This window comes from Nerophis lumbriciformis, linkage group LG01 (assembly GCF_033978685.3).
Source record: "Nerophis lumbriciformis linkage group LG01, RoL_Nlum_v2.1, whole genome shotgun sequence".
NCBI lineage: Eukaryota > Metazoa > Chordata > Actinopteri > Syngnathiformes > Syngnathidae > Nerophis > Nerophis lumbriciformis.
This window is the reverse complement of record NC_084548.2, coordinates 54,800,682-54,816,793: the sequence shown is the minus strand read 5'-3', so window position 1 is coordinate 54,816,793 and position 16,112 is coordinate 54,800,682. Positions and strand designations below refer to the sequence as shown.

The following is a 16,112-nucleotide window of genomic DNA, read 5'->3' as shown; positions in this document are numbered from 1 at the left end:
ACTGTAATTGAACACAAACATACATAATGCTCAAATGTTCTAATCATATGTATTACTACAAATGTGTTAAGTGCAAAGAATAGTGAAGGGACATCCACTGTTTCAAGCAAATATAATTTAAAAAAACTTACAGTTGCGTGTGTTAAAGTAGCAATGTAAACATCCTGTGTAACACAATAGTATACACTTTAGTGTCTTTCAACTTTTACTCTCTGACAAGCAGTGTCCTCCACAGTGGACGTGTTAGTATCGGTCTGGAATATGTTGTTTCTCCGAAAAGTTAATTAACAATTTAACTTTTAATAATGTAAATACCTCACAAACTGATGTTTGGCTTCGCTGGCTTCAAATATATTTTCTCAGTGACAGTTTATGAGAAGGCGACTTGTCCAGATGGTAAGCTGCCATGCTCCAGCCCCCACGCGACATCCAAAGAAACAAGCGGTGTAAAGGTGTATGGAAAATTTTGACCACGACTATGTGTTCTCTCACCATAGGTAGAGCCAATCAACTGGACTTCCGTGAGTGGCTGGACTGGAATGGGAGGCTCCCAGTTGGGCACCAAGAGGTAAAGATTTGTATCTGCAATTATTTTAGTTCCCATCGTAAAAAAACATGTCTTCCCCATTTGTATTTACCGTAAAAACACAAATGTTGTCACTGGTTTCCAAAAGAACTCTTCCAGCTAAATTGATGGAGGACATCAGCCAGAACATTGCAAAGTTTAACATCCATGCCTTGGTGATCATTGGAGGATTTGAGGTAGGAACTAAACCAAGTGAGAGAACATCAAACCAAGCAACTCCTAATCATCCTTGTTTGCAGGCCTATGTGGGAGGTCTGGAGCTGGTCCAGGCCCGAGAGAAATACGAGGAAATGTGTATCCCTATGGTGGTTATCCCTGCCACCGTTTCCAACAATGTTCCTGGCTCTGACTTCAGCATTGGCGCCGACACCGCTCTCAACACGATCACCTCTGTCAGTAGCTTGACTACCATTACACACACGCACACACACTTTCACGCAAAGATACACAAGTGTTAATCAACCTCCTGCTTGGTGCTACCTGCAGACGTGTGACAGGATTAAGCAGTCAGCAGCAGGGACCAAACGTCGCGTTTTCCTCGTTGAGACGATGGGTGGCTACTGTGGCTATTTGGCCACTATGGCAGGCCTGGCTGCTGGGGCTGACGCTGCCTACATCTTTGAGGAAAAATTCAACATTAAAGATCTGGAGGTTAAAAAACGGGAAACATTTGTGAGCGTCCGTAAAAATTTGATCAGTGATGAGTTGTGTATTCTTTCTTAAGGTGAATGTTGAGCATCTTTTGGAGAAGATGAAGACAACGGTAAAAAGAGGCTTGGTTCTCAGGTATGATTTTTTTCCAGCTGGAAATCAAAAATGCAGCAAAGTGGATATTGTCGTCATCTGGTGCTGCTATGTCCGCAATAGGAACGAGAACTCTAATGCCAACTACACCACAGACTTCATCTTCAATTTATACTCAGAAGAAGGAAAAGGCATCTTTGACTGTCGCAAGAATGTCCTGGGACACATGCAGCAGGTCAGTTGTTGACATAAGCTGTGTGTTTGTACACTCCTGTCGTCCCTCGTTTATCGCGGCTAATTGGTTCCAAGCCTGGCCATTGTAAACGAATTTAGTAGGAATATTAATAATAAATCAAATATTCACATAGTTAGAACATAACAAATCGGTTTACGACCTACTAAATATGTTTAACATAATTACCAACAGGTAAGAAAAGTTGATTTTGCATAGTAGGACCCCTTTAACACATAATTTAGGTCAGAAATATGTAAAATATGCTTAAAAATATATATCCATCCATCCATCCATCTTCTTCCGCTTATCCGAGGTCGGGTCGCGGGGGCAGCAGCCTAAGCAGGGAAGCCCAGACTTCCCTCTCCCCAGCCACTTCGTCCAGCTCCTCCCGGGGGATCCCGAGGCGTTCCCAGGCCAGCCGGGAGACATAGTCTTCCCAACGTGTCCTGGGTCTTCCCCGTGGCCTCCTACCGGTCGGACGTGCCCTAAACACCTCCCGAGGGAGGCGATCGGGTGGCATCCTGACCAGATGCCCGAACCACCTCATCTGGCTCCTCTCGATGTGGAGGAGCAGCGGCTTTACTTTGAGCTCCCCCCGGATGACAGCTTCTCACCCTATCTCTAAGGGAGAGCCCTGCCACCCGGCGGAGGAAACTCATTTCGGCCGCTTGTACCCGTGATCTTGTCCTTTCGGTCATAACCCAAAGCTCATGACCATAGGTGAGGATGGGAACGTAGATCGACCGGTAAATTGAGAGCTTTGCCTTCCGGCTCAGCTCCTTCTTCACCACAACGGATCGATACAGCGTCCGCATTACTGAAGATGCCGCACCGATCCGCCTGTCGATCTCACGATCCACTCTTCCCTCACTCGTGAACAAGACTCCGAGGTACTTGAACTCCTCCACTTGGGGCAAGATCTCCTCTCCAACCCGAAGATGGCATTCCACCCTTTTCCGGGCGAGAACCATGGACTCGGACTTGGAGGTGCTGATTCTCATCCCAGTCGCTTCACACTCTGCTGCGAATCGATCCAGCGAGAGCTGAAGATCCTGGCCAGATGAAGCCATCAGGACCACATCATCTGCAAAAAGCAGAGACCTAATCCTGCAGCCACCAAACCAGATCCCCTCAACGCCTTGACTGCGCCTAGAAATTCTGTCCATAAAAGTTATGAACAGAATCGGTGACAAAGGGCAGCCTTGGCGGAGTCCAACCCTCACTGGAAACGTGTCCGACTTACTGCCGGCAATGCGGACCAAGCTCTGACACTGATCATACAGGGAGCGGACCGCCAAAATCAGACAGTCCGATACCCCATACTCTCTGAGCACTCCCCACAGGACTTCCCGAGGGACACGGTCGAATGCCTTCTCCAAGTCCACAAAACACATGTAGACTGGTTGGGCAAACTCCCATGCACCCTCAAGGACCCTGCCGAGAATATAGAGCTGGTCCACAGTTCCACGACCAGGACGAAAACCACACTGTTCCTCCTGAATCCGAGGTTCGACTATCCGGCGTAGCCTCCTCTCCAGTACACCTGAATAGACCTTACCGGGAAGGCTGAGGAGTGTGATCCCACGATAGTTAGAACACACCCTCCGGTTCCCCTTCTTAAAGAGAGGAACCACCACCCCGGTCTGCCAATCCAGAGGTACCGACCCCGATGTCCACGCGATGCTGCAGAGTCTTGTCAACCAAGACAGCCCCACAGCATCCAGAGCCTTAAGGAACTCCGGGCGGATCTCATCCACCCCCGGGGCCTTGCCACCGAGGAGCTTTTTAACTACCTCAGCAACCTCAGCCCCAGAAATAGAAGAGTCCACCACAGATTCCCCAGGCACTGCTTCCTCATAGGAAGACGTGTTGGTGGGATTGAGGAGGTCTTCGAAGTATTCCCTCCACCGATCCACAACATCCGCAGTCGAGGTCAGCAGAACACCATCCTCACCATACACAGTGTTGATAGTGCACTGCTTCCCCTTCCTGAGGCGGCGGATGGTGGTCCAGAATCGCTTCGAAGCCGTCCGGAAGTCGTTTTCCATGGCTTCCCCGAACTCCTCCCATGTCCGAGTTTTTGCCTCCGCAACCGCTGAAGCCGCACACCGCTTGGCCTGTCGGTACCTGTCCGCTGCCTCAGGAGTCCTATGAGCCAAAAGAACCCGATAGGACTCCTTCTTCAGCTTGACGGCATCCCTCACCGCCGGTGTCCACCAACGGGTTCTAGGATTACCGCCACGACAGGCACCAACTACCTTGCGGCCACAGCTCCAATCAGCTGCCTCGACAATAGAGGTGCGGAACATGGTCCACTCGGACTCAATGTCCAGCACCTCCCTCGTGACATGTTCAAAGTTCTTCCGGAGGTGGGAATTGAAACTCTCTCTGACAGGAGACTCTGCCAGACGTTCCCAGCAAACCCTCACAATGCGTTTGGGCCTGCCAGGTCTGTCCGGCATCCTCCCCCACCATCGCAGCCAACTCACCACCAGGTGGTGATCGGTTGAAAGCTCCGCCCCTCTCTTCACCCGAGTGTCCAAAACATGAGGCCGCAAATCCGATGACACAACTACAAAGTCGATCATGGAACTGCGGCCTAGGGTGTCCTGGTGCCAAGTGCACATATGGACATCCTTATGTTCGAACATGGTGTTCATTATGGACAATCTGTGACGGGCACAAAAGTCCAATAACAGAACACCACTCGGGTTCAGATCCGGGCGGCCATTCTTCCCAATCACGCCTCTCCAGGTTTCACTGTCGCTGCCAACATGAGCATTGAAGTCCCCCAGTAAAACGAGGGAATCACCCGGGGGAGCACTCTCAAGTACTCCCTCGAGCGAATCCAAAAAGGGTGGGTACTCTGAGCTGCGGTTTGGCGCGTAAGCGCAAACCACAGTCAGGACCCGTCCCCCCACCCGAAGGCGGAGGGAAGCTACCCTCTCGTCCACCGGGTTGAACTCCAACATGCAGGCTCTGAGCCGGGGGGAAACAAGAATTGCCACCCCAGCCCGTCGCCTCTCATTGCCGGCAACGCCAGAGTGGAAGAGAGTCCAGCCCCTCTCGAGAGAACTGGTTCCAGAGCCCTTGCTGTGTGTCGAAGTGAGTCCGACTATATCTAGCCGGAACTTCTCAACCTCGCGCACTAGCTCAGGCTCCTTCCCCCCCCAGCGAGGTGACGTTCCACGTCCCAAGAGCTAGCTTCTGTAGCCGAGGATCGGACCGCCAAGTGCCCTGCCGCCCAGCTCACAATGCACCCGACCTCTATGGCCCCTGCCATGGGTGGTGAGCCCATTGGAGGGGGGACCCACGTTGCCTCTTCGGGCTGTGCCCGGCCGGGCCCCATGGGGACAGGCCCGGCCACCAGGCGCTCGCCATCGTGCCCCACCTCCGGGCCTGGCTCCAGAGGGGGGCCCCGGTGACCCGCGTCCAGGCGAGGGAAATCTGGGTCCTTTATTTTTATTCGTCATGGAGGTCTTCGAGCTGCTCTTTGTCTGATCCCTCACCTAGGACCAGTTTGTCTTGGGAGACCCTACCAGGGGGCATAAAGCCCCCGGACAACATAGCTCCTAGGATCATTGGGACACGCAAACTCCTCTAACACGGTAAGGTGGCAGCTCAGAGAGGAGTAAAAATATATATATATTTTTTAATCCGTAATATAGTGAAGCCACAATATTTGAAGCGCGATGTGGCGAGAGAGGACTGTACACACACACACACAACACTTACTACTGCTTCGACAACGCCCTGCTGGTTGCATCCAAATAGTGCACTTTATTTTGCCTCAAGACATGATGGATCAACTATCAAGTCTACATATTTAACATAATCTATTCAATAATAATCAATGAAGAGACTATAAGTAATACCTCACTAAACTGGATGACCTACTCATTTCCTATGTGTCCATTGCAGGGCGGTACTCCAACACCTTTTGACAGGAACTTTGGCACTAAGATGGGTGCCAAGTCGGTCCTGTGGGTCACTGAAAAGCTTAAAGAGTGCTATAGACACGGTAAGATGGTTTAAAATGTACATTGTAACAGTAGGTTTTATTCGGACATGTGACTTTTGAACAAAAGTGAACGAAATGTTGGGCCACCAAACCAACATGGCTACTGTGCAGCAAGCCGAATGTGACCTATCTCAGTACGCAAGATCTTACCACTAAAAGCAGATATGAGTAAAAAATGTTATCTATGCAATAGAATCTATCCCTATACGTTATCAAAATAAGATTTGTCGAGTGACCTCAAGGATCCGTCGGTCGCGTTCCCAGACATGTTGAACTATCGTGTGCTCCAGACTTCATTCTACACAACAAAACCGATGAAAACTAGGAAAACTTCTTTGTGTGTGGCAGGGTCAAGAATATATAATGCTGGATAAATCATGCATCGTCTTTGTTAGGATGAGGTTGCATTTCATTATTTTACTTTGCCTCTACAGTCATGTTTGTTGCTTTGTTGCTGTTGTAAACGTTTACGAGTAGCGTGTTTTCCCCGTCTTCATCAAAATATAACTATGGATGTCAACATTGTGTATGTGTTTGAAAGATTAATTTATGATTGCTGCCTTTGGTAAAAATGTAACTCTTTTAGGTTTGCTCACATTTGATTTATTTTATTTAGACTCACTGAGTTAGTGCTTTACAAAACACTTAAAATGTGTTTAAGAAGTACAAATAATATCAAGATAATACTTCAATGGGAAATACTAAACGCTAAAAGTATATCAAACAAACCTTTTAACGATGTGATCATTGCAAACCCGTATATTCTTCGACTCTGCCTTCCTTGACTAGAGTACGTGCCCCTTTTTCTCGTCTTCTTTCTTGACATGTTTTTCTCTTGATGATTACCTTGAAAAACTCTGAAGAAACTTTTATCCTTTTCGCCTTTATACTATCCTTTTCTAAAACAACCCAAGCATAGCGCATTTTTCTTTGAGAAAGGCAAAAAGCCCGCCAGAACGCTTAGACAACAGACACTCGCTGACCCACCACTTCGAGACTCGCAATTTAGGTGACCTATACGATATTTCTCATCATGTAGTGCATGCAGAAACATTGTTTGAGTCTATGCTGTGCAAGTGGCTGCTTTTGCATTTACTCATTCACATTAACATTACTACATTATGGGCCTGACCTACTAAAATCAAATAACAAGCGCTAAACAGCGTGTGCAAACCAAAAAATTGTGTGTACTATTAGTGGGCCTGTTGCATGTGATCTAGTAAGACTGCGTGTGCAGTTGAAAATTGGTGTAGACACCGTCTTATTTAAATTAGGTTTTTGCATGTACAACGGGTCTTACACCATGGTGCTCCTTAATCATTTACTGCACATTTAGTAGATCAGCTTTGCGTGTGCTATCAAATCTGCACGTGTTTTATATGTCAATCAGGCCCTATGTGTCACACACCTCTTTTGTTGCAGCAGTTATTTTTGCTAATTTTTCAGATAAAAGCTGTAATATGACAATGTCATGTATAATATTAAATATTGTTGTTAGTTAAAATGTCAGAAATATGGAGTCTGAACTGTATGCGACCCCGGACTGTTGAACAACTTAAGTTGTACATCAAGCAAGAATGGGAAAGTATTCCACCTGAAAAGCTTAAAAAATTGGTCTCCTCAGTTCCCAAATGTTTACTGAGTGTTGTTAAAAGGAAAGGCCATGTAACACAGTGGTAAAAACGCCCCTGTGCCAACTTGTTTGCAATGTGTTGCTGCCATTAATTCTAAGTTAATGATTATTTGCAAAAAAAAAATTAAGTTTCTCTGTTCAAACATCAAATATCTTGTCTTTGCGGTATATTCCATTGAATATAAGTTGAAAAGAATTTGCAAGTCATTGTATTCTGTTTTTATTTACAAATTACACAACGTGCCAACTGCACTGGTTTTGGGTTTTGTAAAAAAAAATCTCAAAATAAGTCAGGACAGATGCAGTGCTAGTGTTGTACAATAATGTAAATGAGCCAAAGCCTGAATGCATGCAGACCTGTGTGAGTACAGGTAATTTCTACTTTACAACTAAATACACAATGTCGAAGGGGACCTATTCATTTAACTAGTCTTACCTATTGATACCAGTTTTTGTGTATTTAGGATCTGCATAAGTCCTGAAAATTTGAAATTAAACCATGGAGGCATGGCGGAGATATTTATAAAACAATCTTGCCTTCCTTAATACGTCCTTCAAATGAGATGTATAGAATTTGACAAATTTGTGAAATTTTTCCAATTGGTGATGACAGCGGATATCTCCATATATGGTAGAAATTTACCTGAAGACATTTGCGCGAGTCTGCCATTGTAGTCATTAAGCTCCTTATTTTTCTCTATCCTCGTGTTGTGGGGCAGACTGTCTCGTACATGTACATGCATCCTATGCTTATTCCATTTCTAATCCAAAGTAGCGTATAGTTCTAACTTATATCTGTCAGTCGACTCCATTTTGAAGTGCTAAAAACTACAACATGAATGACTGGGACTAGCCGCAGTCGAAGTGGAGGCTCGTAAATAAGAGCACACACAAAATGGCGCACTCTGAAAAGACGGTAATATCGTAAGATGACCTCTTTGATGTTGCTGGTATTTCCATTGATAGTATACAGTGATATGAGTTGTGTTCTGGAATTATGTAATATATCTTTTTGGCTGCCATAGGTCGTATCTTTGCCAATACGCCAGCCTCTGCCTGTGTGTTGGGCATGAAGAAGCGGGCGCTCACCTTCCAGCCCCTGGCTGATTTAAAGGGAGACACCGATTTTGAGTATGATGCATCTGTCAGCAGCATTGTACTCCCAATTATTGATGGCTGTTTGGCATAATCAGTTTTTCTGTTGACTGCTGCAGACACCGCATTCCAAAAACACAGTGGTGGCTAAAGATCAGGCCGATCATGAAGATCCTGGCTAAGTACAACATCAAACTGGACACATCCGAACATGCCGACATGGAGCATGTGATCAAGAAGAGGACTACCCTCGGAAATTAAGGGGACACCGGTGAATGACACTCTGTATTTTGGTCGAAAAGTGTTTCCTTTATTGGTCTACTTTACACAAGCAACAGGGTTTCAAATGAACGATTAAATATTATATTTTGAACTTGTTTCGTATGATTTTGCATTTAATGTGGACATTTAAAATAGACTTGGCAAGTTGCGATGACCACCCCCAAATGGTTATGTAATTGTTGGGGTTTGTATGTCACTTTGTTTGTTAGATCAAAGAATAAAGAAACTTATTATACAAGCACACATTTGATGGTATGAAATTTAGTACCAAGGTCCCAGATTTAGCCTAATGAATACAACAAGACCGTTAGCAATATGGTAAGAACATAATAATTCCAATAATAATCTGGATAATTTCTACCACATAACCTTACGTTTGTATGCATGCTAACAGCCATGTGTCCCACCTCCACCCACAGATACAAGTGAGTAGATGACTGACAAGAGGGTTCACTCAGTTATTTCATTCCCCTATGGATAATTGAAATGTTTCAGTCCGGATCACCGTCTGGATTCAGCACTTTAAAAAAAAAAAAAAACATTTTTGACACAAAGTTAACAGAAATACAATAAAACACAAATCAAATGTTCTTCTTTCCGCCACCCATAAGAACAAATATCAGTCAAATAAATACATGCAAATATTGATATAAAGCCAAAGACGACTGCACTTCCGAATGGTTCTGAATTCAGAAATACACAAAAGCAAACAAAAGCCCCATCAATCACCCACAATTCAACCATGTCTCAAACGGGGCTAAACTGGGGGGTATTCTCCTTTTACATATTTTAAGAAAGCATCCCATACTTCTTGGACTTTGAACAACCATTCAATGTCAGCTTATTTTCTCCAATTTATGTAACGAAATTTCATTCTTATCTGTGCTGTAAAGTTCAAATTTGAATGACAATAAAAAGGAAGTCTAAGTCTAGTCAATTTAAAGAAATAAAAAATATCAGGCGTAATAGGGAGGCGCTGTAGCCTTCCAGTTAAGCACAATAAGTATTCTTGCTAACAAAGTAGAATTCCACCACATTCTTTTTGGATTTGATGAGAAAAGATGACAGAGTGTCTACCCCAAATAGTCCACTTGTTAGAGCATTTGGTTCAGGGACTCAGCACTTTTTTTTTTTTTTGTACTATTTGGAGGTTGGACTTGGTGGAGGTCTGCGATCCTATTATTACAGATTTTATTTGTCAAAGCAGCGTATTTAACTACGCCTCTTAGGGTTTGAGTTGCATAGGAATGAGTTTAGACATTTAGGTCCAATGGGACTGGACCTTTAAAAAGTGTTTTAATGTAATGATGTGACATTGTTGCTTTGAATGCCATGATCTCACCTTTGATGTAAAAAAAAGAAAAGAAAAAAGAACATCAAACTGGGTAGAGAACATTCCAGTATCAATAAAAAAAACTGGATCTGGGCCTATAACTTTGTGATTACATCAAAGCACAATAATTATTATCAACGATGATTGTTGAACTGTTCAAATACTGTAAATATAACATGATTATGCACTCTTTAAGTGTATATTCTGTACTCTCCATTAAAGCACAAGCACTTAAGAGGTAACAAGACATGTTGAAATGTCAAGTGAATGAATGAAGGACTAATCTGCATATTTATGCATTGTCTAACAGCAAAGCACAAATAACTATGAACATTTTGTAAGCAAAAATCAATATCAAAAATAAATCCCACTGACTTTTTTTTTTTTTTAGAGAGGAGAAACAATAAAAAGTAGGGAGGTCAAAAAGAGACCCTGCCCCAAGTGGAGGAGTTCAAGTACCCGGTACCTCGGAGTCTTGTTCACGAGTGAGGGAAGAGTGGATCGTGAGATCGACAGGCTGCGTCTTCAGTAATGCGGACGCTGTATCGATCCGTTGTGGTGAAGAAGGAGCTGAGCCGCAAGGCAAAGCTCTCAATTTACCAGTCGATCTACGTTCCCATCCTCACCTATGGTCATGAGCTTTGGGTTATGACCGAAAGGACAAGATTCACGTGTACAAGCGGCCGAAATGAGTTTCCTCCGCCGGGTGGCGGGGCTCTCCTTTAGAGATAGGGTGAGAAGCTCTGCCATCCGGGGGGAGCCCAAAGTAAACCTGCTGTTCCTCCACATCGAGAGGAGCCAGATGAGGTGGTTCGGGCATCTGGTCAGGATGCCACCCGAACGCCTCCCTAGGGAGATGTTTAGGGCACGTCCGACCGGTAGGAGGCCATGGGTAAGACCCAGGACACGTTGGGAAGACTATGTCTCCTGGCTGGCCTGGGAACGCCTCGGGATCCCCCGGGAAGAGCTGGACGAAGTGACTGGGGAGAGGAAAGTCTGGGATTCCCTGCTTAGGTTGCTGCCCCCGCAACCCGACCTAGGATAAGAGAAAGAAGATGGATGGAATTTTGTATGTTTTTAACTCAGCCATACTTTAGTACTTGATTCATGCTAATGTTGGCATGCTTTTTTAGACTTAGACTTCCTTTTATTGTCATTCAAATTTGAACTTTTCAGGTACACACTTTAGATTAATATATTTTGGTACTTTACACATGTTGGGTTACCGGTATATTTTTTAGCATGCTATCATTAGCTTTGTAGCTTATTTAGCAGATATACACCGCAGTGTCATATTTTGATATTTCACTAATGCTAACTGTAAGCACGCTGTTATTAGCATGATAGCTTGTTTAGACTTAGACTTAGACTTCCTTTTTATTGTCATTCAAATTTGAACTTTACAGCACAGATAAGAACGAAATTTCGTTACATAAGCTCATGGTAGTGCAGGATAAAAAAGCAATACGGTGCATATATAAATAAATAAATATATATAAATAATATATAAACATATATATATAAAATAAATATATATATATATAAATAAATAAATAGATTACTGTGCAGTTAAATATGCGTCCACGTTTATGGATGTATGTTGTATTGTCTTTTTTATTCCAGCGAGTTAATCCATTTTGGGGGGAGTTGAGGGTATAATTTAATTATGATGCGTTCAAGAGTCTTACGGCCTGAGGGAAGAAGCTGTTACAGAAGGTAACAGGTTCTGCTTCGGAGGCTGCGGAACCTCTTTATAGAGTCCAGCAGTGAAAACAGTCCTTGGTGGGGGTGGGGGGAGTCTTTGCAGATTTTCTGAGCCCTGGTCAGGCAGCGGCTTTTTGCGATCTCCTGGATAGGAGGAAGAGGAGTCCTGATGATCTTTTCCGCCGTCCTCACCACTCTCTGCAGAGACTTCCAGTCTGAGGCATTGCAGGCTCCAGTCCAGACAGAGATGCTGTTGGTCAGCAGGCTCTCTATAGTGCCTCTGTAGAATGTGGTGAGAATGGGGGGAGGGAGCTGTGCTCTTTTCATCCGACGCAAAAAGTGCATGCGCTGCTGAGCTCTTTTTACAAGAGCTCCGGTGTGTAGGGACCAGGTTATATTGTCAGTTATCTGCACCCCCAGGAACTTGGTGCTGCTTACTATCTCTTACTATCTCTATCTTTAGCTTATTTTGCTCATATTTTTGTTACTCGAAGCTATCTGGCCAGCGTGCCAACTGTCAATGTTTCAGTTCAGCTTTGGATCTTCAGCGTTCACAAAAAAATACACAATTCTTGTAAAATAAATGTATATATTGTACTGATTTTGAAGATGAAAATGACCAAAATGGCCCCCACATTCTTTGATTTGTCAGTCTGTGACACTCAGTGGAAAAAGTTTGGGTGCCCTTGCTTTCGGTTAATCTAGTGGTCGGATGCTTGCAAAGTAAGTGCTATGATCTTCTGGCCATGTCATGATATCATTTACACATCATTGCTTTTCTGTCTCTATGATCTCACCTTTGAGCTAAAATGTCTTAAATTTGGCAAGTCAGACACACATATTGCACTGCATACATAAGCTCATTAATATGAAAAAGAATAATATGACATATTTTTTAAGTACAGTATTTGACTTCTTTTTTACCTTTGCATATGGCTTTTAGCGATGCCTCGACAGTGCAGATTCTTCCAACACCTGCTACTTGCCATTCCTCCTTGAAGGCCACTTTAAGCTAAAAAATTAAGCCATTCAAACGTATCGTTTTTTAACAGACATTTATAATGTGCCATTTAGTTGATCCATACATTGCAGTGTATTTATATTTTTTGTGTTTTCTATTATTACTAAACTGTGATATCGCCATGAACACTTAGTATAAATGTATTTACAACTTCCACGATAATAACGTTTTTTGTAAATATTTTAAAATAGCATTCTTTTTTTAAATTTATTTTATAAGCCTTTATTTATAAATTGCATCATTTACAAACATCCATCCATCCATCCATCCATTTTCTACCGCTTATTCCCTTCGGGGTCGCTGGAGCCTATCTCAGCTACAATCGGGCGGAAGGCGGGGTACACTCTGGACAAGTCGCCACCTCATCGCAGGGCCAACACAGATAGACAGACAACATTCACACTCACATTCACACACTAACAATTGAGAAATAATAATAATCAAAACCAGTACAAAACAGCGCCAGGGTGTTGTAAACTCAATAAAGTAACTAAAATAGAATGCAATACTGTATATATAAGAGGATAGGTTGATTGGCAACACTAAATTGGCCCTAGTGTGTGAGTGTGAATGTTGTCTATCTATCCGTGTTAGCCCTGTGATGAGGTGGCGACTTGTCCAGGGTGTCGTCGGCGATCGATCACTCGAAACGAGTGATTGTCCTCCTGTTGGTTGGATTGCCTTCAGGAGAACGCCTGTGCGTGAAATCTTTTAAAGTGGGGAGCCTGGTGCACAGACACTGTCCTTGGCAAAGAGAAGGCCAGGGTCCAATGGCATGGAGACAATTGGGCGCCCATCTTTGCTGCAGTCTTTCCTCCGCCTTTGTGACCGTTGTGGAGCTTCTATGCAACCATCACCCGCCCACTCTGCCGTTGAGGTCTTTTTCGACGAGGGAAACGCACAGACTCCAACGTCACTTCTTAGCTGTGGGGAGCTGTATCCACTGGCAAGGGAAACCCAAGACGACCGGCACCTCCTCACAGCTGCAGGAGGCTGCCTATGGTGCGCCTACTAGCAGGGTTAGGGTTAGGTCCAGGGTGTACCGCACTAAAAGAACACATCCAGGCAAATACAACCCTAGTCTAACACCCTCCCCCACCACATCCCACCTCCCCCGATTGTAAATAATAAAATGTAAATAATCAAATGTATATACTTGTTATTATGCTTTCTGAGCTCACTATGGTCACAGCTCGCTGTTCATATCCTACCAAGTCAGTCCTACACTGTTTCAATGTCCATTTCTCAGATGATATAATTGTTGATGACTGAAGTGCTGATATCAACCGAACCTACCCCCCCCCCCCCCCCCCCGCCCCAACCCCCTCCACATCCAATAATTCAATGTATATCCTCTGATGATTAACTTGTGTGATGACTGTATTATGCTGATAGTATATATGTCTACCATGAATTGGCTAACGTGGACCCCAACTTAAACAAGTTGAGAAACTTATTCGGGTGTTACCATTTAGTGGTCAATTGTACGGAATATGTACTGTACTGTGCAATCTACTAATAAAAGTTTCAATCAATCAATCAAAACTCTGCCTTCCGCCCGAATGCAGCTGAGATTGGCTCCAGCACCCCCCGCCACCCCAAAAGGGACAAGCGGTAGAAAATGGATGGATATATATATATATATATATATATATATATATATATATAAATAAAACAAAGTGCAAAACCATAGGCTCACACAAGTTCAGTAAATAATTTACATTTGGAACACAGCATCATTGTTTCCACAGCTTTTGGTTGTTAGAGGTAGGGTGTTTTGACGTAGAGTTCTAATTCTTTTTTTAAAGGCACAAAAAACAGGTCGGGTATTGAGAAACTTACATTTATGAATATAAAATAGCATGGGCAGCACGGTGCGAACAGGGGTTAGTGCATGTGCCTCACAATACGAAGGTCCGGAGTAGTCCTGAGTTCAATCCCGGGCTCGGGATCTTTCTGTGTGGAGTTTGCATGTTCTCCCTGTGATTGCGTGGGTTCCCTCCGGGTACTCCGGCTTCCTCCCACCTCCAAAGACATGCACCTGGGGATAGGTTGATTGGCAACACTAAATTGGCCCTAGTGTGTGAATGTGAGTGTGAATTTTGTCTGTCTATCTGTGTTGGCCCTGCGATGAGGTGGCGACTTGTCCAGGGTGTACCCCGCCTTCCGCCCGAAAGCAGCTGAGATAGGCTCCAGCACCCCCCGCGACCCTAAAAGGGACAAGCGGTAGAAAATGTATGTATGTATGTATATATATATATATATATATATATATATAAAAATAAAACAAAGTGCAAAGCCATACGCTCACATAAGTTCAGTAAATAATTTACATGTGGAACACAGCATCATCGTTTTCACAGCTTTTTGGTTGTAAGAGGTAGATTGATTTGATTGATTGAAACTTTTATTAGTAGATTGCACAGTACAGTACATATTCCGTACAATTAACCACTAAATGGTAACACCCGAATAAGTTTTTCAACTTGTTTAAGTCGGGGTCCACTTAAATTGATTCATGATACAGATATATAGCATCATCATAATACAGTCATCACACAAGATAATCATCAGCGTATATACATTGAATTATTTACATTATTTACAATCCGGGGTGTGGGATGTGGAGGGGGGGGGGGTGTTAGGTTAGGTTGATATCTGCACTTCAGTCATCAACAATTGCATCATCAGAGAAATGGACATTGGAACAGTGTAGGACTGACTTGGTAGGATATGTACAGCAAGTAGTGGACATAGAGAGAGAGATCAGAAAGCATAAGAATAAGTATCTACATGTGATTATTTACAATCCGGGGAGGTGGGATGTGGAAGGGAGGATAGATGGATATATATATATATATATAACAAAGTTATATCGCTAGTGTTACCATATCTGAGTTATTGTGCAGAAATATGGGGAAATAACTACAAATGTGCGCTACATTCGCTAACCATGTTACAAAAAAGATCAGTTAGAATAATACATAATGTTGGATATAGAGAACATACAAACCCTTTATTTATTAAGTCAAAAATATTAAAGTTCGGTGATTTGGTAAAATTGCAAACAGCTAAAATGATGTACAAAGCAAACTATAACCTGCTACCAAAGAATGTACAACAATTCTTCTCAACTAAAGAGGAGAAATATAACCTTAGAGGAAAAAATAATTTTAAACATTTATATGCACGTACAACACTTAGAACTTTTAGCATATCAGTATGTGGAATTAAATTATGGAATGGATTAAGTAAAGAAGTTAAAAATTGTACTGATATGATCCAGTTCAAGAGGTTGTTCAAATGAATAGTGCTTACAGAGTACAAAGAAGAAGAATTATGAGAAATACTTCCAACCTTATTGAAAATAAGATATTCTTCATCTCAGTATGTTAATAATGACTGAATTAATTAATTAATTACATATTACAAAACTGTTGTATACTAATTCATAGATG

The 16,112-nt window shown here is 43.2% G+C and overlaps 1 protein-coding gene across 1 annotated transcript in view; it reads left to right on the top strand.

Moving 5' to 3' along the window:
- LOC133623740 (ATP-dependent 6-phosphofructokinase, muscle type-like) overlaps window positions 1–9,567 on the top strand; it is a 28,787-nt gene extending 19,220 nt beyond the window's left edge. Inside the window, exons 14-22 of the mRNA XM_061987087.2 lie at window positions 498–568; window positions 675–762; window positions 826–978; window positions 1,073–1,237; window positions 1,311–1,372; window positions 1,454–1,565; window positions 5,487–5,586; window positions 8,245–8,350; window positions 8,434–9,567. Coding sequence (XP_061843071.2) covers window positions 498–568; window positions 675–762; window positions 826–978; window positions 1,073–1,237; window positions 1,311–1,372; window positions 1,454–1,565; window positions 5,487–5,586; window positions 8,245–8,350; window positions 8,434–8,575 — 999 coding nt within the window. The 3' untranslated portion in view covers window positions 8,576–9,567. The remainder of the gene's footprint in view (window positions 1–497; window positions 569–674; window positions 763–825; window positions 979–1,072; window positions 1,238–1,310; window positions 1,373–1,453; window positions 1,566–5,486; window positions 5,587–8,244; window positions 8,351–8,433) is intronic.
- The last annotated feature ends 6,545 nt before the right edge of the window (window positions 9,568–16,112 follow it).